The sequence below is a fragment of the Daphnia pulicaria genome, chromosome 6 (genome assembly GCF_021234035.1).
Source record: "Daphnia pulicaria isolate SC F1-1A chromosome 6, SC_F0-13Bv2, whole genome shotgun sequence".
Taxonomy (NCBI): Eukaryota; Metazoa; Arthropoda; class Branchiopoda; order Diplostraca; family Daphniidae; genus Daphnia; species Daphnia pulicaria.
The window spans coordinates 17281677-17307745 of record NC_060918.1 but is presented as its reverse complement, the minus strand read 5'-3'; the positions used below and the strand labels follow the sequence as shown (position 1 = coordinate 17307745).

The window sequence follows — 26069 nt, the reverse complement described above, 5'->3', positions numbered from 1 at the left end:
ACCTATATCCGAATGTACTTCCTTTTGGTTCGCACTTTCTCTACATCGTAGGAATTAACGTAAAGAAACACCATGAGAACTCGTGTTGTCGTCTATGAACATCTATGAATTCTGCCCATAATGGTGAATGATTTCAAACGATATTAACTTGATAATAAATGGTGGAAAACCAACAATACTAACTAAAATCAAAAGACTAGCCGCCCGATAAGGGACTTGAACCCTTCACCTCAGGATTAAAAGTCCCGCGCTCTACCGTCTGAGCTAACCGGGCTTAATAATTGGTATTGCAATAGTTTTCCGTTCGAGTTCATTTTTAAATTTTACGATTGCTTATAGATCTTTTACGGACGGAAGTACGGACGTTTTTCTATTCTTCGTAAACAAAATGGGTACACATTCTTTCATCCTATAATTTGTCTCTGACTACATTTTGTGTTTGTAAACTACACTCAAAGACCGCCATAATGCATTTCGGCACTGGTTCTGAAAAATAGACACGTTTCTGGAAACGCCAAGTAACAGGTCATGGCTCCACGGTTCCGAGATAGATCCCGGGACCTAGGATACCCATGACTGCACAGTTAATATTTGTAATCATGCGTAAATTTGAGATACTAGTAAACGATTGAAAATGAGTTGTTCCACTAGAAAATACTAGCATGTGAAACAAATGGCAATTCACCGCAGTTGGTAGGGTTCGAACCTACGCCCTCAGAGAGGAACAGATTTCAAGTCTATCGCCTTAACCACTCGGCCACAACTGCCCCGATTTTTCAGACAATCTAGTAATAATATTTATTGAATCACCAATATTTCCGTTTGACCTTACTGAAGAGCAGGTTAAATGAGAGATGCAAAATCCTAGCACTTTCTTTAAGTGTAGGTCGTGTGGCCTAATGGATAAGGCGTCGGACTTCTATGAAAGTAGTTATCCGAAAATTGCGGGTTCGAATCCCGCCACGATTAATAGCATATGACGAAACTATTAGTTCATGATGAGTAGTAGTTAACCACAAACCATGGGGAATCATGTCAGATCAATAAAACTACAAATATATCTCGAACACTCAACGAATATCACTGGCTTGCATTGCCTTCACAGTGACGATTGAAATTGGCTGCTGATATAGCCTTGCTTGGTAGATACCTTAAATCATTCTCTCTAAAGACACACAGAGTATACCTAACTGATGATGAATGAACCTTTTATTAATATATTAAGAATTTATTGGCCTGTTAGCTCAGTTGGTTAGAGCGCCGTGCTAATAACGCGGAGGTCATGAGTTCGATCCTCTTACGGGCCACTATAATTCTTTCATTAAATATTTTCCACTCTAAAAAGGTACTGATAGATTCGAAATATTTTGCTAAAATAGTGAATGCAGATATGGCCGAGTGGTTAAAGCGACTGACTCGAAATCAGTTTCCATCTTGGAGCGTAGGTTCGAATCCTACTATCTGCGTTTTGTGGCATTTTATTGGTAAATGTAACTACACAACATTTGATCAAGTGACGCCAGAAGTTATTTCTAGTCATTTTTTGGGAGAACATTCAAGTTTAAAATCAGTAGGGGAGTACACAGTGAGAGAAGAACGAAAGGTCTTTAGGTCTTTAGCATATGTGATGGCCCTGGACAAGACAAGACAAACTAAGCAACGGGGTGACCCTGGATAAGGCATGCTCTCAACAATGGTCCGTACGAGTGGTAAGAACAGTCAGGTCCATCGAAGTCGAGGTCTGTGATCGTAGGCCAGGTTTAGATAGTTTCTAAATGTAGATGAGAGACAACAAGTACACGTTGCCGAGAATGCACCTTACCATCATGACCAGCGTCTTGAATTCAGCGCGTTGTTGCTCCAGGAACCAATGAAGACGGCAGAGAAGGATGAGAGAGTCAGAGTTCACCTGTAAAACAGCAGAATAAGTTCCGCTGCCAAGTAATTGTCACTGGCAAAGGTTTCCAAGTTTAAGCATGCCATTTCAGCGATTTCCCAACACTTGGACCAATGAAAATGTTTGCTTGAAAACAGTAAAACAAAAGACAAGTAATTGCCAATTTAACGACGATTTTCGATAATTATAGTTTCGGTTGCTCGCTACCTCTGGCGAGACTCGAACTCGCAATCCCCGGCTTAGGAGGCCGGTGCCTTATCCATTAGGCCACAAAGGCTGAGTTATGTTGAATCTCCTATTCCAGGAATGACGTTATATTGCAAAGCTTTTTCCTAGAAGATAGCCAAACGTCCCATGTTATATAAACATACAGCGATTACCGTCTGTGGACATCGTCTCAATCTTGAAAACCATGTTTTTTGAATAATCTTAACTACAAACTCTATTTACAGCTTTCGAGTTCTATAACTGGACATACATTTACTATTGCAATTAGTTGTATCAAATATCAAGGCTTTCTACTCTCACAATGAGGGATACTCTTTCTCACTATCTCATTTCATTATTTGTGTATGTTCCACGACCTATATCCGAATGTACTTCCTTTTGGTTCGCACTTTCTCTACATCGTAGGAATTAACGTAAAGAAACACCATGAGAACTCGTGTTGTCGTCTATGAACATCTATGAATTCTGCCCATAATGGTGAATGATTTCAAACGATATTAACTTGATAATAAATGGTGGAAAACCAACAATACTAACTAAAATCAAAAGACTAGCCGCCCGATAAGGGACTTGAACCCTTGACCTCAGGATTAAAAGTCCCGCGCTCTACCGTCTGAACTAACCGGGCTTAATAATTGGTATTGCAATAGTTTTCCGTTCGAGTTCATTTTTAAATTTTACGATTGCTTATAGATCTTTTACGGACGGAAGTACGGACGTTTTTCTATTCTTCGTAAACAAAATGGGTACACATTCTTTCATCCTATAATTTGTCTCTGACTACATTTTGTGTTTGTAAACTACACTCAAAGACCGCCATAATGCATTTCGGCACTGGTTCTGAAAAATAGACACGTTTCTGGAAACGCCAAGTAACAGGTCATGGCTCCACGGTTCCGAGATAGATCCCGGGACCTAGGATACCCATGACTGCACAGTTAATATTTGTAATCATGCGTAAATTTGAGATACTAGTAAACGATTGAAAATGAGTTTTTCCACTAGAAAATACTAGCATGTGAAACAAATGGCAATTCACCGCAGTTGGTAGGGTTCGAACCTACGCCCTCAGAGAGGAACAGATTTCAAGTCTATCGCCTTAACCACTCGGCCACAACTGCCCCGATTTTTCAGACAATCTAGTAATAATATTTATTGGTTCACCAATATTTCCGTTTGACCTTACTGAAGAGCAGGTTAAATGAGAGATGCAAAACCCTAGCACTTTCTTTAAGTGTAGGTCGTGTGGCCTAATGGATAAGGCGTCGGACTTCTATGAAAGTAGTTATCCGAAAATTGCGGGTTCGAGTCCCGCCACGATTAATAGCATATGACGAAACTATTAGTTCATGATGAGTAGTAGTTAACCACAAACCATGGGGAATAATGTCAGATCAATAAAACTACAAATATATCTCGAACACTCAATGAATATCACTGGCTTGCATTGCCTTCACAGTGACGATTGAAATTGGCTGCTGATATAGCCTTGCTTGGTAGATACCTTAAATCATTCTCTCTAAAGACACACAGAGTATACCTAACTGATGATGAATGAACCTTTTATTAATATATTAATAATTTATTGGCCTGTTAGCTCAGTTGGTTAGAGCGCCGTGCTAATAACGCGGAGGTCATGAGTTCGATCCTCTTACGGGCCACTATAATTCTTTCATTAAATATTTTCCACTCTAAAAAGGTACTGATAGATTCGAAATATTTTGCTAAAATAGTGAATGCAGATATGGCCGAGTGGTTAAGGTGACTGACTCGAAATCAGTTTCCATCTTGAAGCGTAGGTTCGAATCCTACTATCTGCGTTTTGTGGCATTTTATTGGTAAATGTAACTACACAACATTTGATCAAGTGACGCCAGAAGTTATTTCTAGTCATTTTTTGGGAGAACATCCAAGTTTAAAATCAGTAGGGGAGTACACAGTGAGAGAAGAACGAAAGGTCTTTAGGTCTTTAGCATATGTGATGGCCCTGGACAAGACAAGACAAACTAAGCAACGGGGTGACCCTGGATAAGGCATGCTCTCAACAATGGTCCGTACGAGTGGTAAGAACAGTCAGGTCCATCGAAGTCGAGGTCTGTGATCGTAGGCCAGGTTTAGATAGTTTCTAAAAGTAGATGAGAGACAACAAGTACACGTTGCCGAGAATGCACCTTACCATCATGACCAGCGTCTTGAATTCAGCGCGTTGTTGCTCCAGGAACCAGTGAAGACGGCAGAGAAGGATGAGAGAGTCAGAGTTCACCTGTAAAACAGCAGAATAAGTTCCGCTGCCAAGTAATTGTCACTGGCAAAGGTTTCCAAGTTTAAGCATGCCATTTCAGCGATTTCCCAACACTTGGACCAATGAAAATTTTTGCTTGAAAACAGTAAAACAAAAGACAAGTAATTGCCAATTTAACGACGATTTTCGATAATTATAGTTTCGGTTGCTCGCTACCTCTGGCGAGACTCGAACTCGCAATCCCCGGCTTAGGAGGCCGGTGCCTTATCCATTAGGCCACAAAGGCTGAGTTATGTTGAATCTCCTATTCGAGGAATGACGTTATATTGCAAAGCTTTTTCCTAGAAGATAGCCAAACGTCCCATGTTATATAAACATACAGCGATTACCGTCTGTGGACATCGTCTCAATCTTGAAAACCATGTTTTTTGAATAATCTTAACTACAAACTCTATTTACAGCTTTCGAGTTCTATAACTGGACATACATTTACTATTGCAATTAGTTGTATCAAATATCAAGGCTTTCTACTCTCACAATGAGGGATACTCTTTCTCACTATCTCATTTCATTATTTGTGTATGTTCCACGACCTATATCCGAATGTACTTCCTTTTGGTTCGCACTTTCTCTACATCGTAGGAATTAACGTAAAGAAACACCATGAGAACTCGTGTTGTCGTCTATGAACATCTATGAATTCTGCCCATAATGGTGAATGATTTCAAACGATATTAACTTGATAATAAATGGTGGAAAACCAACAATACTAACTAAAATCAAAAGACTAGCCGCCCGATAATGGACTTGAACCCTTGACCTCAGGATTAAAAGTCCCGCGCTCTACCGTCTGAGCTAACCGGGCTTAATAATTGGTATTGCAATAGTTTTCCGTTCGAGTTCATTTTTAAATTTTACGATTGCTTATAGATCTTTTACGGACGGAAGTACGGACGTTTTTCTATTCTTCGTAAACAAAATGGGTACACATTCTTTCATCCTATAATTTGTCTCTGACTACATTTTGTGTTTGTAAACTACACTCAAAGACCGCCATAATGCATTTCGGCACTGGTTCTGAAAAATAGACACGTTTCTGGAAACGCCAAGTAACAGGTCATGGCTCCACGGTTCCGAGATAGATCCCGGGACCTAGGATACCCATGACTGCACAGTTAATATTTGTAATCATGCGTAAATTTGAGATACTAGTAAACGATTGAAAATGAGTTGTTCCACTAGAAAATACTAGCATGTGAAACAAATGGCAATTCACCGCAGTTGGTAGGGTTCGAACCTACGCCCTCAGAGAGGAACAGATTTCAAGTCTATCGCCTTAACCACTCGACCACAACTGCCCCGATTTTTCAGACAATCTAGTAATAATATTTATTGGTTCACCAATATTTCCGTTTGATCTTACTGAAGAGCAGGTTAAATGAGAGATGCAAAATCCTAGCACTTTCTTTAAGTGTAGGTCGTGTGGCCTAATGGATAAGGCGTCGGACTTCTATGAAAGTAGTTATCCGAAAATTGCGGGTTCGAGTCCCGCCACGATTAATAGCATATGACGAAACTATTAGTTCATGATGAGTAGTAGTTAACCACAAACCATGGGGAATCATGTCAGATCAATAAAACTACAAATATATTATGTCGCCTTCACAGTGACGATTGAAATTGGCTGCTGATATAGCCTTGCTTGGTAGATACCTTAAATCATTCTCTCTAAAGACACACAGAGTATACCTAACTGATGATGAATGAACCTTTTATTAATATATTAAGAATTTATTGGCCTGTTAGCTCAGTTGGTTAGAGCGCCGTGCTAATAACGCGGAGGTCATGAGTTCGATCCTCTTACGGGCCACTATAATTCTTTCATTAAATATTTTCCACTCTAAAAAGGTACTGATAGATACGAAATATTTTTCTAAAATAGTAAATGCAGATATGGCCGAGTGGTTAAAGCGACTGACTCGAAATCAGTTTCCATCTTGGAGCGTAGGTTCGAATCCTACTATCTGCGTTTTGTGGCATTTTATTGGTAAATGTAACTACACAACATTTGATCAAGTGACGCCAGAAGTTATTTCTAGTCATTTTTTGGGAGAACATTCAAGTTTAAAATCAGTAGGGGAGTACACAGTGAGAGAAGAACGAAAGGTCTTTAGGTCTTTAGCATATGTGATGGCCCTGGACAAGACAAGACAAACTAAGCAACGGGGTGACCCTGGATAAGGCATGCTCTCAACAATGGTCCGTACGAGTGGTAAGAACAGTCAGGTCCATCGAAGTCGAGGTCTGTGATCGTAGGCCAGGTTTAGATAGTTTCTAAATGTAGATGAGAGACAACAAGTACACGTTGCCGAGAATGCACCTTACCATCATGACCAGCGTCTTGAATTCAGCGCGTTGTTGCTCCAGGAACCAATGAAGACGGCAGAGAAGGATGAGAGAGTCAGAGTTCACCTGTAAAACAGCAGAATAAGTTCCGCTGCCAAGTAATTGTCACTGGCAAAGGTTTCCAAGTTTAAGCATGCCATTTCAGCGATTTCCCAACACTTGGACCAATGAAAATGTTTGCTTGAAAACAGTAAAACAAAAGACAAGTAATTGCCAATTTAACGACGATTTTCGATAATTATAGTTTCGGTTGCTCGCTACCTCTGGCGAGACTCGAACTCGCAATCCCCGGCTTAGGAGGCCGGTGCCTTATCCATTAGGCCACAAAGGCTGAGTTATGTTGAATCTCCTATTCGAGGAATGACGTTATATTGCAAAGCTTTTTCCTAGAAGATAGCCAAACGTCCCATGTTATATAAACATACAGCGATTACCGTCTGTGGACATCGTCTCAATCTTGAAAACCATGTTTTTTGAATAATCTTAACTACAAACTCTATTTACAGCTTTCGAGTTCTATAACTGGACATACATTTACTATTGCAATTAGTTGTATCAAATATCAAGGCTTTCTACTCTCACAATGAGGGATACTCTTTCTCACTATCTCATTTCATTATTTGTGTATGTTCCACGACCTATATCCGAATGTACTTCCTTTTGGTTCGCACTTTCTCTACATCGTAGGAATTAACGTAAAGAAACACCATGAGAACTCGTGTTGTCGTCTATGAACATCTATGAATTCTGCCCATAATGGTGAATGATTTCAAACGATATTAACTTGATAATAAATGGTGGAAAACCAACAATACTAACTATAATCAGAAGACTAGCCGCCCGATAAGGGACTTGAACCCTTGACCTCAGGATTAAAAGTCCCGCGCTCTACCGTCTGAGCTAACCGGGCTTAATAATTGGTATTGCAATAGTTTTCCGTTCGAGTTCATTTTTAAATTTTACGATTGCTTATAGATCTTTTACGGACGGAAGTACGGACGTTTTTCTATTCTTCGTAAACAAAATGGGTACACATTCTTTCATCCTATAATTTGTCTCTGACTACATTTTGTGTTTGTAAACTACACTCAAAGACCGCCATAATGCATTTCGGCACTGGTTCTGAAAAATAGACACGTTTCTGGAAACGCCAAGTAACAGGTCATGGCTCCACGGTTCCGAGATAGATCCCGGGACCTAGGATACCCATGACTGCACAGTTAATATTTGTAATCATGCGTAAATTTGAGATACTAGTAAACGATTGAAAATGAGTTGTTCCACTAGAAAATACTAGCATGTGAAACAAATGGCAATTCACCGCAGTTGGTAGGGTTCGAACCTACGCCCTCAGAGAGGAATAGATTTCAAGTCTATCGCCTTAACCACTCGGCCACAACTGCCCCGATTTTTCAGACAATCTAGTAATAATATTTATTGGTTCACCAATATTTTCGTTTGACCTTACTGAAGAGCAGGTTAAATGAGAGATGCAAAATCCTAGCACTTTCTTTAAGTGTAGGTCGTGTGGCCTAATGGATAAGGCGTCGGACTTCTATGAAAGTAGTTATCCGAAAATTGCGGGTTCGAGTCCCGCCACGATTAATAGCATATGACGAAACTATTAGTTCATGATGAGTAGTAGTTAACCACAAACCATGGGGAATCATGTCAGATCAATAAAACTACAAATATATCTCGAACACTCAATGAATATCACTGGCTTGCATTGCCTTCACAGTGACGATTGAAATTGGCTGCTGATATAGCCTTGCTTGGTAGATACCTTAAATCATTCTCTCTAAAGACACACAGAGTATACCTAACTGATGATGAATGAACCTTTTATTAATATATTAAGAATTTATTGGCCTGTTAGCTCAGTTGGTTAGAGCGCCGTGCTAATAACGCGGAGGTCATGAGTTCGATCCTCTTACGGGCCACTATAATTCTTTCATTAAATATTTTCCACTCTAAAAAGGTACTGATAGATTCGAAATATTTTGCTAAATTAGTGAATGAAGATATGGCCGAGTGGTTAAGGCGACTGACTGGAAATCAGTTTCTATCTTGGAGCGTAGGTTCGAATCCTACTATCTGCGTTTTGTGGCATTTTATTGGTAAATGTAACTACACAACATTTGATCAAGTGACGCCAGAAGTTATTTCTAGTCATTTTTTGGGAGAACATTCAAGTTTAAAATCAGTAGGGGAGTACACAGTGAGAGAAGAACGAAAGGTCTTTAGGTCTTTAGCATATGTGATGGCCCTGGACAAGACAAGACAAACTAAGCAACGGGGTGACCCTGGATAAGGCATGCTCTCAACAATGGTCCGTACGAGTGGTAAGAACAGTCAGGTCCATCGAAGTCGAGGTCTGTGATCGTAGGCCAGGTTTAGATAGTTTCTAAAAGTAGATGAGAGACAACAAGTACACGTTGCCGAGAATGCACCTTACCATCATGACCAGCGTCTTGAATTCAGCGCGTTGTTGCTCCAGGAACCAGTGAAGACGGCAGAGAAGGATGAGAGAGTCAGAGTTCACCTGTAAAACAGCAGAATAAGTTCCGCTGCCAAGTAATTGTCACTGGCAAAGGTTTCCAAGTTTAAGCATGCCATTTCAGCGATTTCCCAACACTTGGACCAATGAAAATTTTTGCTTGAAAACAGTAAAACAAAAGACAAGTAATTGCCAATTTAACGACGATTTTCGATAATAAATAGTTTCGGTTGCTCGCTACCTCTGGCGAGACTCGAACTCGCAATCCCCGGCTTAGGAGGCCGGTGCCTTATCCATTAGGCCACAAAGGCTGAGTTATGTTGAATCTCCTATTCGAGGAATGACGTTATATTGCAAAGCTTTTACCTAGAAGATAGCCAAACGTCCCATGTTGTATAAACATACAGCGATTACCGTCTGTGGACATCGTCTCAATCTTGAAAACCATGTTTTTTGAATAATCTTAACTACAAACTCTATTTACAGCTTTCGAGTTCTATAACTGGACATACATTTACTATTGCAATTAGTTGTATCAAATATCAAGGCTTTCTACTCTCACAATGAGGGATACTCTTTCTCACTATCTCATTTCATTATTTGTGTATGTTCCACGACCTATATCCGAATGTACTTCCTTTTGGTTCGCACTTTCTCTACATCGTAGGAATTAACGTAAAGAAACACCATGAGAACTCGTGTTGTCGTCTATGAACATCTATGAATTCTGCCCATAATGGTGAATGATTTCAAACGATATTAACTTGATAATAAATGGTGGAAAACCAACAATACTAACTAAAATCAGAAGACTAGCCGCCCGATAAGGGACTTGAACCCTTGACCTCAGGATTAAAAGTCCCGCGCTCTACCGTCTGAGCTAACCGGGCTTAATAATTGGTATTGCAATAGTTTTCCGTTCGAGTTCATTTTTAAATTTTACGATTGCTTATAGATCTTTTACGGACGGAAGTACGGACGTTTTTCTATTCTTCGTAAACAAAATGGGTACACATTCTTTCATCCTATAATTTGTCTCTGACTACATTTTGTGTTTGTAAACTACACTCAAAGACCGCCATAATGCATTTCGGCACTGGTTCTGAAAAATAGACACGTTTCTGGAAACGCCAAGTAACAGGTCATGGCTCCACGGTTCCGAGATAGATCCCGGGATCTAGGATACCCATGACTGCACAGTTAATATTTGTAATCATGCGTAAATTTGAGATACTAGTAAACGATTGAAAATGAGTTGTTCCACTAGAAAATACTAGCATGTGAAACAAATGGCAATTCACCGCAGTTGGTAGGGTTCGAACCTACGCCCTCAGAGAGGAACAGATTTCAAGTCTATCGCCTTAACCACTCGGCCACAACTGCCCCGATTTTTCAGACAATCTAGTAATAATATTTATTGAATCACCAATATTTCCGTTTGACCTTACTGAAGAGCAGGTTAAATGAGAGATGCAAAATCCTAGCACTTTCTTTAAGTGTAGGTCGTGTGGCCTAATGGATAAGGCGTCGGACTTCTATGAAAGTAGTTATCCGAAAATTGCGGGTTCGAATCCCGCCACGATTAATAGCATATGACGAAACTATTAGTTCATGATGAGTAGTAGTTAACCACAAACCATGGGGAATCATGTCAGATCAATAAAACTACAAATATATCTCGAACACTCAACGAATATCACTGGCTTGCATTGCCTTCACAGTGACGATTGAAATTGGCTGCTGATATAGCCTTGCTTGGTAGATACCTTAAATCATCCCTGAGGTATATTTATATACGAAGGTCCTTAACAATATAGGGTGTGGGGTATAGGGGGTAGGGTAGTAGTAGCTAGTAGTGGAATTCAGAGGGTTTAATGTCCATTTAGTTATCCTTTATACGTTTCTTCCCTGAATGACCAATCGTCACCAAATTTTGTACATAATTCTGTCAAAATTTGATACATGTCGTGACGGGGTTTCATTGGTTTTTATTACTGTTTTAGAAATTTAATTTGCGTGTTTATTACCTAGCTGGTTGCCGAATCCAAGTTAGTGAATTCGCTTTGTTTGCTTAACCTTCTAACTGTCAGTGTTGTGCAGTCAGTGCTCAGTAGTGTCAACAACAAGAGAAAAAAGTTGTTTTCAGAAGAATTCTTAAACTGGACTGCTGATTAAACTGGAAAACTATTTCTAGCAACATCTAGCAAATTCTTTGAATCATGACAGCAGAAGAAACCCTTCGGGTAATCTTTATTAGAGTAACTTCATAAAAACAATACTTTTTCCTTTGTGTTTGTGTTTTAATGCGCAATTCAACACGAGTAAAGAGAACAAAGTGAAGAAGAAAAAGTGAGATTAAAGTGGTTTGTGATAAGTTCTTCTTGAATTTTAACAGTTTTGATATATTTTACTAAATTTTACAATGTAGAGGCCGAGTATACCTGCCAAGTCGTCAAAGAATCTGGACCATTTGTCAAATTTCAGCTAGAGTGGCACTTGCCAAAGCACAGTACAAATCGGTATGTCAAATTTGCAGACAAAATTCATAGCGCCTGCTCTGCTCAACTCCTAATGCCATATTCTCTTTGAAACACAGCATGCATGATATACTCAACAAGCCAGGAGCTATCAACACCCTTCACCTGACAATCCCAAAGTTACAGGAGTCTGATAGTGGAAAGTACCGTTGTGTTGCCAGAGGTCTATTACTACCATCAAAATTTTTAAAATGATTTCATCCGTTTCCAAAAATACTCTTCATCTTTCATCAGCACAGAGACTTTGGTTACCGAGACTTTTTGTTGGGTAAATAAGTTTTAAAATGTTGACTATAAATGAGTTAAAACTAAGCGTACAACATTTATATATACGTTTGCCCACTTTATAGGAAATCATTTGTTAGATTTTTGGGTGGACCATCTATTATTCAAAAACCTATTGCTCAGCCAATTAATTTGGCAAATGAACCTATTTTAGGTAAAAGTTAAAATTACTTATGATTTGATGGTTTCATTATTTGTTTATCATATTTAGGTTATTTGAAAAGCAGCGAAGAAAGAGTTGCCTTGGAAAATGCATTACAACATAGGTGTAATGAAGCGTCCGCTTAGATAGCGCGCGCTGAATTATTATACTATTTTATTTGAATATTATTCACGCATACCATATATAGTCATGTGCGAAACAAGCGCTATAGTTATTTTGGCCAAGCTTTTATTGTATACGCTTCATGTACTGCTTCTTCCATTATTATAATTTTATTATGCTTAAACCAGCTTAATTAGAATTATGAAGCTAGATTTGCAGCTACAAACACGTTTGTTTGCAGCTGCCAATCTGGAATGTTCTTACCTTTGTTCTCGATTTGCAAACATTTATATTTAGCATTTTGTACGAGGGTTTATAAGGAACTCTCGATCCGCCAGCTTCAGTTCAGTCTAGTTCAGTTCCAGTTCAGTCTTAGTTCTCTTCCAGTCTTTAGTTCTTGATTTACTTCCGTCTTGTGTTCCTGTTCTAGTCTTGATTTATCTTAGTTCCCTTCTTCAATCGTGTCTAACAGTTACCGGTCCCTTCTTTTGTACCGAGCGTTATTAGTGTTGAGCTCTGTGTTGAGTTCTAGTGCTGTGTCAACAAGTGTCTTATCCTGTCTCCTGTTTCTTCTATTTTTCATCTCAGTAACGGTATGTTATTCTTAATTATTAATTGTGCTACTAGTTATTAGTGTTAGTCCAATACATCGGCTTGTGGGTAAAACGCCTCTGGTTGTTTATTCTTTATTATTTTTAGTCTTCTCTTTGTAAAGTTATTCCGTCCGAGAGGATGGATCTTTACATAATGGTGGCAGCGATTTTAGAACTCACCCACAATGTTGAATAATGATGTATTTGGTGCTAGACCTAAACTTGTACGCACGCCTATTATAAGTGTATCGAATCCCTTGTACAACGTTGTTGAAGTCGAGATCCATGCCCCACCTGTTTCCCCGATTCCGTTGAATTCTGTAGTTTCTGATTGTCAAGAAAGTTTTGCAAATATTGTCGATACTGGAAGTGCGAAGCTCATCCAGGATCCTGTCCGGAAAATTCAGGGATCTACCGATAAAGAATTAAGAACCAGGGTGTACAGTGAAATCCAGAAAAAACTTAGATCATACTCCGGTTATCAGCAAGTAGATCCGTTATTAAAAACACCCCCACGTAGACAATGGATTCGCGAAGAAGAAACAGTTTTTAACAGTAGTGACGACGTTTCCTCCCCTTTGTTGCCTTATCTCACTGATTCTTCCACGCCCAAATCTTCTCGTCGAATTACACCAATAATAGATTGGACACGTCGTCTCTCAAATTATTTCAAAGAGAAAACAACGAATGGCAGACCATTTCGAAATTCAATCGAACAGATTAGTAGCGGAACAAATAGAAATTCGGATTCGAAGAACAGTAGAAGGAGTAATACTAGGGCCGAATGCAGTTTATCCGAAAGTAGTTCATCTACTTCCATCATTAATCCTAGCTTTGAAGAACTTAGAGGAAAGAAAGACAGATTTTCAAAAAAACAGTCAAGCAGTCTGGACGCAATTACTTCGGTTATTCCAGAATATTCAGGAGTTGGACACAGAGTCGGAGCTGATAGATCTATCAGCGGCGACGAAGTTAGCAGAGATAACAACCGAATTATCGAAATCCCAACTAGAGCTAACCCAGCCAGAGCTGAGGGAAGCAAGCGGACCAGTCCGGGGAATCAAGCTGTTGACGGAAGTATTGATAAATTGCGGGAGGAAAACATTGACATTCCTTCTGGGGGAAATTCTGTGTCTTCACGAACTTCTTCCGTTCGTACCAAAAAGAGAAGAACATTTCCTAAATTATTTTCCAAGCCAGGAAATACAAAGAGTAGACGAGGACGGAGATTATCACTCGGTAGTTCAAGAAATTGGAGAAGCGTCTTACTTCGTGCTAGAAAGTTTTATAAATTCACACGCCAATTTTCTGAGAAATATTCAAGCCCTCTACACGTTTCTGAACTTAGTTTACAAATTGGGACAAGTACAATCACTCAATCCGGGGCCATTGGAAACACTCAGGCCGGAGCTGATCAGTCTATCGAACAAACTAAAACAGCTTCCCCAAGTCAAGAGGTTCTCACGCAAAATATCTATCCGGGAGTTAGAATTATTGATCAAGAAAACGAAGAAGAATTTGAAGAAATTAATTTTATTAGCAGTTTCAGCTTCCGAGGAACAAGTCCAGAAAGTGAACAGGCAGAGCCTTCAGGTCAATCAAAGCAGGTCAGAGAATCAATCAGTCCCGAACCAGAGAAGACGATCACGAGGGAACAGAGCTCTAGCTTGCGTCGAACAAGTCCAGCAGGTGAACAGACAGAGCCTTCAGGTCAATCAAAGACAATCAGAGAATCAGTCAGTCCCGAACCAGAGAAGACGATCGCGAGGGAACAGAACTCTAGCTTGCGTCGAACCAGTCCAGGTGGACAGACAGAGCCTTCAGAACAATCACAGAGATTTGGAGTGTTACGCAGTACCCAGTCAGAGAAGACGATCACAAAGGAGCAGACGCTCGACGGGATCTTCGCAGATTTTGGAGAATCGCGTAACAGCACCGATACAAACAAGGGAACTGAGCCCATCGAGTCAATCGATTATAGAGACAGAAATAAGAAACAACATAGAAAGATTCCAAGCACGCCTCAGACTAGTCCTAAGCGTAGTGCCAGAATAGAGGATTTTTGTTTATTATCAAACTCAAATTTAATTACCAAAATGAATACCAATACTACACCTAGATTTGCAGCAGCTTCAGATCTATCCGCTTTTCAAAAAGATCAATATGTCCGCTCAAGCCTACAATCTTTACCATCTTTTTCTGGAGGTGCTCTCCAGCGATTTGACACTTGGCTAGAAACATTTGAAGCCATCATGTATGACTCTGATATGACGGAAAAAGACACTATTCTAGAATTATATAAGAAAATGACAGATAAGGCACATCGAACTATGAAATATATTTTACACAGCGGGAATGACAAATTTGAGGAAATTAAGGAAAAATTATTGGACCATTTTCACGGAGATGAAACGACAGAGAAGTCTTTAAAAAAGTTTAAAAAAGCAAATAGGAAACCAGGGGAAAAGATTTATGATTTCGCTATTCGTCTTAAGGAACTATTCAGATACGCTTATCCCAAGAATTATGAAGAAGACTCCTTTCAAATTATTTTAAAAGAAAAATTCATAGATGGAATTGATGAAAAATTACAAATGAAAGTTAAATATAAAGAATTCAGAACCTTTGACGAACTTGTTGCCGCAACAAGAAAATATTCGGTTCGTATGGAAGCTATTGAATCCAATAAGGAGAGACACGAATTTGTTAATGCTATCAATCAGACTAGTCACTCGAATAATTCAGAGATACAAGAAATCAAACAGATAGTAAGGGAACAACACGAAACGGTCAATGCAATAGCGTCTGCATTAAAACAGGGGAATAAACAGGCAGAAGAAACAGCTACTGACCAAAGTGAAATTGCTAATTGTATACAAGAACTTTCAAAAGCTGTTAGCTTTCTGTTGACAAAAGACGGAAAACAACAACACGTTCAGAAACAAGTAACCTTTCAAAATCAAATGCAAAATTTTCAGCCAACTTACCCCAATAATGGAAATAGTCTCAGATTGCCTTATAAACCACTTATCAGTAATAATACGCAACCGAATCAGCCTTTTTATAATAGACCAAGTTGGCAGCCTCGACCACCCAGATCACAGCAGTGGCAACCGAATCAAAATGCTTTTCAGCAGCCAGGGTTTAGACCAAATTTCCCTACACCTTTTCAAATACCCAATCAACCATCCACTCCGACCCAGCAGTTTACTAGATTTCCACTCATTTGTTTTTCGTGTGGTGTAGAAGGCCATGTAAAGAATAATTGCCCTGTTCCAAGGCAACAGAATTTTCAACCAAATTTTCCATCAAATTTTCAGTCAAATTATCAACCAAATTTTCAGCCAAATCATCAACAAAATTTTCAACAAAGCTTTTCTCAGAATCAACAAGTTGAAGCTTTAGAGTCAGCAAAACCGCCAATTTGTTACAATTGCAGAGGTATCGGACACAAATCAGTTGAGTGTCAAATGAAACCAATGGGCCCAGGTCATCCTAATTTACCAGGACCCCCTCCAAGGAAACAGGGAAACCAATAAGTATCAACTGTGGCTTCGGGTCAGTTGATAGTGAGCCTCTTCTTCAATCCCGAAATATTGCTAAGTTAACTACATTAACAAATGAATCAACTCCTCGAATTCCTCTTTCAAGTTTTCAGCGTTCTTTTCAGGCTTTATTTGATACAGGAGCAGCTAGAAGTGTCATGCATTACAATCTTTTTCAATCTCTTCCACAGCGAAGTCGAGGGACCTGCAGCAAACTCGATTTTGATTTATATGATGTACATGACAAAAAATTAAATACGTTTGGACAAGTGATTTTGCCTATATATTATGGAGATGTTAGATTTTTCCAAAATTTTGTGATTAGTGATGGTATTTCAGAAGATTGTATTTTAGGATGGGATGCTATTAGGAAACATGGTTTTACAATTAATGGGGAAAATCAGAGCATTTATCTAGCTAGAGAGGAGCCAGACCAACAAAAAGGCACATCGGGACCAGCGCCCGAAATGACGATTACAGCAAGTCAACGAGTAAAAATACCCCAGCAATCAGTTATGGTAATTGAGGCAAAGATGAAGAGATCATTTCCTTACGTCTCTCCTAAAGCGACAGTGGTTTTTACGTCTAATAAAACACTACCAGGTGGTCTAGAAATAAGAGATTTTGTTAGCACCGTTTCGAACGATGGAAAATATAGTTTATTAGTAGAAAATCATTCAATGCATTCTGTTTGTTTACCAAGATCTTCTCAATTAGGAACGATTGAAATTGCGAGTTCAATCATTGGAAAAGTAAAAATAGATTATGATAGTAGTTTAGGGGATAAAACTCAAGTTTGGTTAAACTGTGAGGACCCAGAAAAAGGAAATATGGATAATGATAATAAATTAAGGGATAATACTCAAGTTTGGTTAAACTGTGAGGACCCAGATAAAGTTGAAATAGATAATGATAGTAGTTTAGGGGATAAAACTCATGATTGTTTAAGACAATACTATGAGGACCCAGAAAGCTTTAAAGAGCCGCAAGGTTATTCACGACGGAACATTGTGGCAGCAGATTTTTTTTGCGAACCTAAGGATTTTTCCCGTCGGATTCTTACGGTGTCAGAAAATATAAATGAGCCAGAGGTTTATCCAAGAAGGAGCCTGGTGGCGTCAGAAAGCTTAAAAGAGCCTAAAGTTGATTTACGACGGAGCTTTGAGGCAACAGATTTTTTTTGCAAGCCTATGGAGGTAGCAGAAGATCTTAAAGAGCCGACATTTTATAATGAGGTTCCAAAGGATCTTAATAGTGATTTAAGCTTAGATTTAAGGTCAAGCGATTATTTAAAGCAGAGTAGAAAGATAGAGACTGAAAACGCGTACGCGAACGCAGAAAAGGAGAGAAGCGGTAAAAATCCAGAAGTTGATTCATTTGAATTCCCAGACGTTGATTTAGAATTTCGAGAACCCCTTTCGGACTTAATCTTTGAATTTAAAAAAATTTTCGCTTCTGAAACTTCAGAGTTGGGTAGTACCGACTTAATAAAACATACGATAGACACACAAGGGAGAGGCCCTATCAGACTACGCCCATATCGCTTACATGTAAAATATAAAGATATAGTTCTTAAGTTATTGGCTGACTTGAAAAAAGCTGGGATTATAGAGGAATCAATTTCAGCTTGGGCAGCACCAGTAGTTATAGTTATAAAAAAGAATGGAGAAATAAGAGTTTGTGTTGATTACCGTAAATTAAATAGTATAACAAAGAAAGATTCTTTTCCGATGCCTCGTATTGACGACACTTTAGATAAGTTATACGGAAAAAAGTTTTTCTCCACTTTGGACTTGGCCTCAGGCTATTATCAAATTGAATTGGAAGAATCGGCCAAAGAAAAAACAGCATTTGTAATAGAAGATCACCTTTATCAGTTTACGAGAATGCCATTTGGATTATGTAACGGGCCACCAACTTTCCAACGGCTAATGAATTATGCCTTGAGAGACGTCTTAGGGAAGAAGGCATTGGTCTATTTGGATGACGTTATAATTTTTTCAGACACATTTGAACAACATTTGGAAGACCTCCGTGAAGTATTCGAGTTGATAAGGGAAGCAAAATTAACGTTAAAATTCAAAAAATGTCAATTTTTGCAAAGATCAGTTAATTATCTGGGCCATGTGATAACAGCGGAGGGTATCAAACCAGACCCAGCAAAAATCGAGCAAATAAAGAACTACAAAATACCGGCATCAGCAGATGAAGTTCGTTCCTTTCTAGGATTTGTTGGATATTATAGAAAATTTTCACCAGATTTTGGCGCGATAGCAAAACCATTAACTAGAAAGACGCATAAGGATATGTTAAAACAGCCGTTCACTTGGACGGAAGAAGATCAGAAGGCGTTTGAAACGTTACGCGACCGTCTTGTGACGCCGCCCATACTGGCATATCCCAACTTCAACGAAAAGTTTTTACTTTTCACCGATGCCTGTGACTACGGAATTGGAGCCGTACTGTCGCAAGTGCAAAACGGAGAAGAACACCCGATAGCCTATGCAAGTAGACAGCTGACGAAGCCAGAAATGAAATACTGTACTACTGAGAAAGAGGCATTGGCGATAGTTTATGCAATAAAACATTTTAAACATTATTTACTAGATAGGCCTTTTGAGATAATTACTGATCACGCAGCTCTTCAGTGGTTAAAAAATCAGAAGGATAGTAACGGTAGACTTGGTAGATGGGCTATAGAATTAGCAGGAGTAAATTACGAAATAAAGTATAGGCCTGGGAGAGTTCACCAAAACGCAGATGCTCTTTCACGTATGAAGATAGCGAGCCTAGTAACAATCCAATCGACGGATAAATTTCAATATGTATGTGAAAAGCAGAGTGAAGACGAATTATGTAAAGAGATTAAAGTTTATTTAGAAACCGGGGAATTAGATCAAAAATATGAAAACAAGAAACCAGAATGGGCAAAAGAAATAGAATATTTTGAAGTAGTCAACGGAGTGCTTTACCGACGGGAAATTTTAACAAAAAAGAGCAAGAGAAACGAAATAAACCATCAGCTAGTTCTCCCCCTTTCGCTTCGTTTGCTAGTATTAAAAGAGCTTCATGACGGACCAATGGGAGGTCATTTAGCATTTCTTCGCACATACTTGAAAGTTAAAAATAACTATTATTGGCCAAAAATGAGAAAAGAAATCGAAGAATATTGTAAAGCTTGTAAAGAATGTACAGAAAATTCCAAATGTACGTTAAAGGCCTATTTACATCCACATGACCTTGCACAAGCACCCTTTCAAGTCATAGGAATTGATTTCCTGGGGCCAATAACACCAGCATCAACAAACGGAAATAAATATATCTTGGTAGTCACGGACTATTTTTCCCGTTGGCCAGAAGCATTCGCGCTAAAGAATCAGAAAGCTTTAACGACGGCCAAATGTTTATTTGACACAGTAGTGACCCGGCACGGAATGCCTAATGCTATCGTTTCAGACAGAGGAACAAATTTCACTTCAAAATTATTTAAATATTTTTGCGAAAAATTGAAAATAAAACATAGATTAACGACCTCTTATCACCCGGCTAGTAATGGAGAGACAGAAAGATTTAATAGAACGATAACGACCATGTTAAGAAAACAATTAAAAGACGGTAATCATGAAGATTGGGAAGATTTAATCGACCCTTTACTCTTTGCCTATAGAAATTCAATTCATTCTTCGTCAAACGAGACCCCGTATTATATCATCCACGGTAGAGATGCCAACATACCTATAAATGAATTTCTGGGAGCAATCCCTAAAACAAATATTTCACCCTCCGATTATGTAGGAAATCTGGTCAATCGTTTACGCTACACTTTTCAACGAGTACGGGAAGAAAGTGAAAAAGCGAGGGAGCGGCAACGAGAACAATATAACAAAAGAGCAAAGGAAAATAAATATGTAGTAGGGGATAGAGTTCTATTAGATATAGTGGTAGTACAAACCGGAGACAGTAAGAAATTTACTTCAAAATATAAAGGACCCTTTCGAGTAATTAAAACTTATAATAACAAGACAGTAGACATCGCCGACAATTCTTATAATATCCAACGCGTGCATGTGAATAGGCTAAAACCGCTGTTTGAAACGATGCTGTGGAAAGACGAAGCGTGCCCAGAAATAGAGAAACCAGCCGAAATAAAAGACCCGCGCTTTAAGTCAATAAGTACGCAAGTAACAGAAGGAGCAGAGGATGAAAAAGACGAAATAAATAGCGAAGAATCAAATATTTCTAGTAACAGTAATGAGGATGAAGATGACGAAATAAATAGCGAAGAATCAAGTATTTCAAGTGAAAGTAATGACGATGGCTGGGAAACTTTTAGTAATGAAAGCGATTCAATTGAAACGGAAAACGAAGAAAACGTAAACGACGTAGGCCTAACAGACGAGGAAAATTCTAGCATAGATAAGAATAACGCCGAAAAAGAAACAACGAAAGTCAATGCAAACGAAAAGGAAAAAGGATTGCATACGGGGAGAAAAAGCACAAGTAAAGAGAAAAAGGGGAGCAATATTCAAAAAGCTAAAAATAGAAACTCGCGTCCTTATCGCGAGCGCGTTTCCCCCTGTCCACCCTCCCCTGTGTTAGCTGATATCATATTTAACGCACCATCAACACCAACTCAGCCCCTTCAAGCAAATTTACACCCAGTAGCAACGGCAGAGAAAAAGAAAGAAATAAAGAAGAAAGAAACAAGAAAAGTGGCCGATCCCAAATATTTGAATGAAAGACCCAAAAGAATTCGCCGCGAACCCGCCCGTTATAGAACAGATGTTTAAAAAAAAAAAAAAAAAAAAAAAAAGAGAAAAAGAGAAAAAGAAAAATCTTGACCAAATTAAACATCTAATAAAACATAGAAACGCCCACGACGGATTCAATAGGAGGAAAGAGGGTTATTAGCCAAGAGATCGATCCTTGTTCACCCACTCCAACATTTACATTCGTACAGTGTGCAATATTTGTTTGTGTTTTCTCCTAAAGTTAAAAGTTCTCTTCAAAAAGAAAAAAAATGGATTCCCCATCACGCAGCGAAAGTTCTACCGACAGTGCTGATATCCGTAGGGTCGAGTTTGAAGACGGGCGGGTAGTGCACCTTCCAAACAGAATGCCCGAGGAGAGAGTTATGGAAGTGCGTAGTAGTCAACAGGACTTACAATTTTATCACCGTTACAACGCGGGTGACGTTTGCCTGGGTCCAGGTGAGGACCACTGGGAGGCTCTAGGCCGTCGAAGTGAGCTCTCAAAAAATTTGATTACAGCGGTATATATGAACAGGCTATCGGAGTCAGTCAATACTGGCAATTGGGTTCAAGTGAGGGAGAACATGAGAGCTATACTCGATGTGGATCCGGCAAACAGACGTTCACCACTAAATTGGAACGTCCCGGATCAACAAAGACATCACTTCAACTACGAGCCCGTTGACGCAAGAGAAAGGGAAGAACGAGAAGAGGAATACGAAGGGTTCGGAGTCCCGTTCGTAAGACCCGTTCAAGATGTAAACGAAAGAGAAGAAAATGATGGCCGCGAATCCCCATTCGTGAGATGGAGACGCGAGCAACTGCAAGGCATCAACAATGGAGACCCGTGGGGAGAAGAACCGGATGCGTGGGCCATACCATCTCCAAGAAACAGCCCAGTAGACCCACACCCAGAAGAGTGGGATATGTACTGGGGCCAACCGGCAGCGCCCCATTTAATCGAAAATCCACAACCGAATTGGATTCAACAAGGGAATGTGGGCCGTTCCAATCGGAGCGGGCTACCTGCAGAGGAGTGGGAGCGGGAAGAAGAAAGTCCCGAAAATTAATTAAAAAATTTGTTGTTTTGGATGTTCTGTTTTTTTTGCCATTTGAGGCTATGTACGCCTTTACATGCTTTTAAACATTCATTCTCTTATATGCTTATCCCCAACAAAAATATACTTTACCTTAATGCATCAAATAGAAAATAAATAAATTGTTCAGTAAATATCGAAAAAAGAGCAGTAGGAAAAAAACAGGAATAGTGAGAAGGAAAAAGAAGTTTTAAAACATAACAAAGAATGAAAAAAAGGAGTAGAAAAGAGCGAGAGAAAGAGCAAGTGGGAGCATACTATGAGAGACGAAGAGGGAGAATAAGAGGGAGAATAAGGGGGAGAATAAGAGGGAGAATGGGAGGGAGAATAAGAGGGAGAATAAGAGGGAGAATGGGAGGGAGAATAAGAGGGAGCATACTATGAGAGACGGAGACTGAAGGAAGAATGAGGGAGGGCATGAGAGGAAGCATACCGTGAAAGAATAAGAAGTAGAAAACAAGAGAAAAAGAATAAACCATTTTGATATTTGCATTTTGATTTAAATAGTAGCCTATTCCGCGTCAATAGTGCAAACGCTTGAAATTTTCAAACAGTAAATTTACTTTTAGGTCAAGATAATGACGGTAGGCCTAGTTATTAGAACAAAAAACGAATTTATTTTCTTTGTAGACGCCGTTTTTCTTGAATATTTCCCTTGCTTGCGCGTCCAGTATATATATTTACCCTCCAAAAAAATCTTTACCCTCCCACATTATTATCCAATATCTTAATATTGTCCCATTCATCGTGTTCTTTTTATAATTGATTATATTTTGTCTTAAATTTGTTTTGTAACCCATAAAAAACAAAAATCGCTTTCGCTACGAGAAAATCTTAATAGAAAAAAAAACCCACAACCGATGATTGATAATTGCTTTAAATGATAATTTTTATTCTTTGAATCTTTTCTTACTGTATTGTTATATTATGTGTGAATTTTGTATTACTCTATAAATTTTTGTCATCAGTAGCACGGGAATGTTTGTTCTCCGTATGCTACTGCTGCTAGGCCTATACGCTCTAGGCCTAACCGCTCTCGAGGTCACCGTCTGTGATTGCGAGCAAGCGTCTCAAAAAGGAGTTCTGCAATTCTCCGATGAAGACTGTCAGCCCGAAAAAAATGAAAATCGCACAAATGCAGTTAATTATTCAGTATACACTGAAAAACGGGAAGAATTAAAATTCCCTGGCTATATTTGTGCAAGATGGAAGCAAATCAAACACATTACTACAAGCTTCTTCGGTCAAAAAGTGGTTGTGCCTGACAAAATTGCCTTGGAAACTTCACCTCTCGAGTGCCTAACAATGTACGAAAGCCGTCGGTGCAATGAACAACCAATGACGATCAACGACAATAAATTTTTCTACGATCAAGAACCAGTGGAAGATGGATGGTGGTTGGAAACAGTCACAGCCGAAACTATCAACTGTGCCGTCGAAAAAATCCAACTGTACCAAGAAACAGAAGGGGAAAGTTTTTCAACTCCCCTTGGAATAGCGCCAGCAACAGCGGGCAGCATATCCCACAATCACCTTACTTTAATTTGGGATAAAACATTTACCGTAAAATCAGAGCCTAAAGCACGTCTGGTTGAATCTGGTGTCGCGATAATAATAACAACCGGCACACCAAATAAATTCCGAATGCACGATGAAGAAAAAGAACTAGAATTTCACATACAAATAACGAACAAGAGGTGCCTCCCACCACTGACAACTTGCGACGTTAAAGCAGATGCTTTTGACGTGATAGGCCAACCTAAACTATACATTTTCACAACACCAATTATTCCGAAAAATTCTTCGCTAGAGGAAGTGTCAAGAAAACGCCCGGTGTTGAAAGAAGATGCAAGTATTGATGTCGTCGCCAACTTTCAATACTTGCGTGACCAGCTCCTCGACAACGAAAACGACTTGACTCGAGAAATAGAGAACTTACAGTGCGAAAAAAGGAAAGCTACCCATGAACGTGTTGTTTCTACAGCCCAGTTTAACGGATGGCTGGCAGCATCCATGGTCAACCTTCCGAAGTGTACTAAACTGAGCGCGTTCGGGAAAACAGTGCTAGCTATTACTTGCAAAGTGCGCAACGTGTCGTTCGCTGCAGAAGTGACAAACTGTGGACCTCAGCCAAAATTTGAAAAATATACCATAAATCGTGACGGTTGGGAATTAGTTCCGTTTTCACCATGTTACTGGTCTGTAGGCTTTATAAACTTTAATGATAAGCCGTATGCTTACAGCAATGGGACTTGGCGGCCAATCGTCGCACAGATTGTGGTCCCAACACAAACTTTGGCGCATTCATTTCGCTATAATGAAGTGAAATATTTTGATTATGTGCATCAATCTAATCCAGCCTATAACGACGCCCTATTGGACAGCATGAACGTGCTAGCAGATATCGTTTCAACAATTAACGATCACTCCGCCGGAAATTTCACGCCATCTCACGTTCCAAGGACCACTAATATCTTAGTCAACGCCGAAGAATTGTCTGTCTACCCGGATTGGATTGAAAAAATAAAGAAATATTTTCTTCTTGCAGTAGTCATCATCATCGCTATTATCCTGATTCGCATTTTTATAGCTTGTGGCTGTTGCAATCTGCTTAAAAGTTTTTGCTGTTTTCTATGCAAACCTAAAGCTACCACCGCCGTCAATCCACGCGCGCGCCGTCCTTTGAATTGAATTACGGGGCGTAATTCAACGGAGGTGGGAGTGATGTAATGAAGCGTCCGCTTAGATAGCGCGCGCTGAATTATTATACTATTTTATTTGAATATTATTCACGCATACCATATATAGTCATGTGCGAAACAAGCGCTATAGTTATTTTGGCCAAGCTTTTATTGTATACGCTTCATGTACTGCTTCTTCCATTATTATAATTTTATTATGCTTAAACCAGCTTAATTAGAATTATGAAGCTAGATTTGCAGCTACAAACACGTTTGTTTGCAGCTGCCAATCTGGAATGTTCTTACCTTTGTTCTCGATTTGCAAACATTTATATTTAGCATTTTGTACGAGGGTTTATAAGGAACTCTCGATCCGCCAGCTTCAGTTCAGTCTAGTTCAGTTCCAGTTCAGTCTTAGTTCTCTTCCAGTCTTTAGTTCTTGATTTACTTCCGTCTTGTGTTCCTGTTCTAGTCTTGATTTATCTTAGTTCCCTTCTTCAATCGTGTCTAACAGTTACCGGTCCCTTCTTTTGTACCGAGCGTTATTAGTGTTGAGCTCTGTGTTGAGTTCTAGTGCTGTGTCAACAAGTGTCTTATCCTGTCTCCTGTTTCTTCTATTTTTCATCTCAGTAACGGTATGTTATTCTTAATTATTAATTGTGCTACTAGTTATTAGTGTTAGTCCAATACATCGGCTTGTGGGTAAAACGCCTCTGGTTGTTTATTCTTTATTATTTTTAGTCTTCTCTTTGTAAAGTTATTCCGTCCGAGAGGATGGATCTTTACATAGGCAATCTGCTGTTGAAGAAATTCCAATTGTTATTGATGGCAAAGAATATTGGACTGATGATGTTCATTTATCAGACAATGGTATTCTATTTCTTCCGTTTTAAACCACATTTATTGACGTGCTTATTGTTTTGTTTTTTTATTTATTAAATTGCAGCCCTCTAACCATCAGAAAAAGATCGCGATATTCTGCTATGGTTCTCCCGTATTTTACTTTTTTTTTAAAAGGGGTTATTTTTGTTTCTTAATTTTT

At 39.2% G+C, this 26069-nt stretch overlaps 1 protein-coding gene and 24 non-coding genes across 27 annotated transcripts; 14 read left to right on the top strand and 11 right to left on the bottom strand.

The window, feature by feature from the left end:
• Positions 1 to 685: 685 nt before the first annotated feature.
• On the bottom strand, positions 686 to 767 carry Trnas-uga. The gene has a single exon. It is a non-coding gene; the product is annotated as a tRNA-Ser (tRNA).
• Positions 768 to 885: 118 nt separating this feature from the next.
• On the top strand, positions 886 to 969 carry Trnar-ucu. Its single transcript is given in 2 exon segments — positions 886 to 922; positions 934 to 969. It is a non-coding gene; the product is annotated as a tRNA-Arg (tRNA).
• Positions 970 to 1233: 264 nt separating this feature from the next.
• On the top strand, positions 1234 to 1307 carry Trnai-aau. The gene has a single exon. It is a non-coding gene; the product is annotated as a tRNA-Ile (tRNA).
• A 77-nt stretch (positions 1308 to 1384) lies between these two features.
• Positions 1385 to 1466, top strand: Trnas-cga. The gene has a single exon. It is a non-coding gene; the product is annotated as a tRNA-Ser (tRNA).
• Positions 1467 to 2101: 635 nt separating this feature from the next.
• On the bottom strand, positions 2102 to 2174 carry Trnar-ccu. The gene has a single exon. It is a non-coding gene; the product is annotated as a tRNA-Arg (tRNA).
• A 990-nt stretch (positions 2175 to 3164) lies between these two features.
• Trnas-uga lies at positions 3165 to 3246 on the bottom strand. The gene has a single exon. It is a non-coding gene; the product is annotated as a tRNA-Ser (tRNA).
• Positions 3247 to 3364: 118 nt separating this feature from the next.
• On the top strand, positions 3365 to 3448 carry Trnar-ucu. The gene is given in 2 exon segments: positions 3365 to 3401; positions 3413 to 3448. It is a non-coding gene; the product is annotated as a tRNA-Arg (tRNA).
• A 264-nt stretch (positions 3449 to 3712) lies between these two features.
• Trnai-aau lies at positions 3713 to 3786 on the top strand. Its single transcript has one exon. It is a non-coding gene; the product is annotated as a tRNA-Ile (tRNA).
• A 77-nt stretch (positions 3787 to 3863) lies between these two features.
• Positions 3864 to 3945, top strand: Trnas-cga. The gene has a single exon. It is a non-coding gene; the product is annotated as a tRNA-Ser (tRNA).
• A 635-nt stretch (positions 3946 to 4580) lies between these two features.
• On the bottom strand, positions 4581 to 4653 carry Trnar-ccu. Its single transcript has one exon. It is a non-coding gene; the product is annotated as a tRNA-Arg (tRNA).
• Positions 4654 to 5643: 990 nt separating this feature from the next.
• On the bottom strand, positions 5644 to 5725 carry Trnas-uga. The gene has a single exon. It is a non-coding gene; the product is annotated as a tRNA-Ser (tRNA).
• A 118-nt stretch (positions 5726 to 5843) lies between these two features.
• Trnar-ucu lies at positions 5844 to 5927 on the top strand. The gene is given in 2 exon segments: positions 5844 to 5880; positions 5892 to 5927. It is a non-coding gene; the product is annotated as a tRNA-Arg (tRNA).
• A 236-nt stretch (positions 5928 to 6163) lies between these two features.
• Trnai-aau lies at positions 6164 to 6237 on the top strand. Its single transcript has one exon. It is a non-coding gene; the product is annotated as a tRNA-Ile (tRNA).
• Positions 6238 to 6314: 77 nt separating this feature from the next.
• Positions 6315 to 6396, top strand: Trnas-cga. Its single transcript has one exon. It is a non-coding gene; the product is annotated as a tRNA-Ser (tRNA).
• Positions 6397 to 7031: 635 nt separating this feature from the next.
• Trnar-ccu lies at positions 7032 to 7104 on the bottom strand. The gene has a single exon. It is a non-coding gene; the product is annotated as a tRNA-Arg (tRNA).
• Positions 7105 to 7610: 506 nt separating this feature from the next.
• On the bottom strand, positions 7611 to 7683 carry Trnak-uuu. Its single transcript has one exon. It is a non-coding gene; the product is annotated as a tRNA-Lys (tRNA).
• Positions 7684 to 8094: 411 nt separating this feature from the next.
• On the bottom strand, positions 8095 to 8176 carry Trnas-uga. The gene has a single exon. It is a non-coding gene; the product is annotated as a tRNA-Ser (tRNA).
• A 118-nt stretch (positions 8177 to 8294) lies between these two features.
• Trnar-ucu lies at positions 8295 to 8378 on the top strand. Its single transcript is given in 2 exon segments — positions 8295 to 8331; positions 8343 to 8378. It is a non-coding gene; the product is annotated as a tRNA-Arg (tRNA).
• A 264-nt stretch (positions 8379 to 8642) lies between these two features.
• Positions 8643 to 8716, top strand: Trnai-aau. The gene has a single exon. It is a non-coding gene; the product is annotated as a tRNA-Ile (tRNA).
• Positions 8717 to 8793: 77 nt separating this feature from the next.
• Trnas-gga lies at positions 8794 to 8875 on the top strand. Its single transcript has one exon. It is a non-coding gene; the product is annotated as a tRNA-Ser (tRNA).
• A 636-nt stretch (positions 8876 to 9511) lies between these two features.
• On the bottom strand, positions 9512 to 9584 carry Trnar-ccu. The gene has a single exon. It is a non-coding gene; the product is annotated as a tRNA-Arg (tRNA).
• A 506-nt stretch (positions 9585 to 10090) lies between these two features.
• Positions 10091 to 10163, bottom strand: Trnak-uuu. Its single transcript has one exon. It is a non-coding gene; the product is annotated as a tRNA-Lys (tRNA).
• Positions 10164 to 10574: 411 nt separating this feature from the next.
• Positions 10575 to 10656, bottom strand: Trnas-uga. The gene has a single exon. It is a non-coding gene; the product is annotated as a tRNA-Ser (tRNA).
• A 118-nt stretch (positions 10657 to 10774) lies between these two features.
• On the top strand, positions 10775 to 10858 carry Trnar-ucu. The gene is given in 2 exon segments: positions 10775 to 10811; positions 10823 to 10858. It is a non-coding gene; the product is annotated as a tRNA-Arg (tRNA).
• A 495-nt stretch (positions 10859 to 11353) lies between these two features.
• On the top strand, positions 11354 to 26045 carry LOC124341909. Of its 3 annotated transcripts, none has more exons than XM_046794865.1 (7): positions 11354 to 11516; positions 11702 to 11792; positions 11870 to 12078; positions 12161 to 12249; positions 12307 to 12361; positions 25818 to 25897; positions 25974 to 26045. In XM_046794865.1, the coding sequence occupies exons 3-7, from the start codon at positions 12002 to 12004 to the stop codon at positions 25979 to 25981; spliced, it is 309 nt and encodes a 102-aa protein (XP_046650821.1). In that variant the 5' UTR covers positions 11354 to 11516; positions 11702 to 11792; positions 11870 to 12001; the 3' UTR covers positions 25982 to 26045. The 3 variants fall into 3 exon arrangements, 1 of the variants encoding a protein (XP_046650821.1); XR_006918669.1 differs by having other exon boundaries at positions 11503 to 11622; XR_006918668.1 differs by lacking the exon at positions 11354 to 11516 and adding an exon at positions 11532 to 11636.
• The last annotated feature ends 24 nt before the right edge of the window (positions 26046 to 26069 follow it).

Bases quoted from the DNA above. Each gene is read 5' to 3' on its own strand.
- LOC124341909 (XM_046794865.1), top strand. From the start codon at position 12,002: ATGATTTCATCCGTTTCCAAAAATACTCTTCATCTTTCATCAGCACAG. The intron at 12,079-12,160 runs GTAAATAAGTTT...CCCACTTTATAG, and splicing joins TTACCGAGACTTTTTGTTGG to GAAATCATTTGTTAGATTTT. The intron at 12,362-25,817 runs GTGTAATGAAGC...ATCTTTACATAG, and splicing joins GAAAATGCATTACAACATAG to GCAATCTGCTGTTGAAGAAA.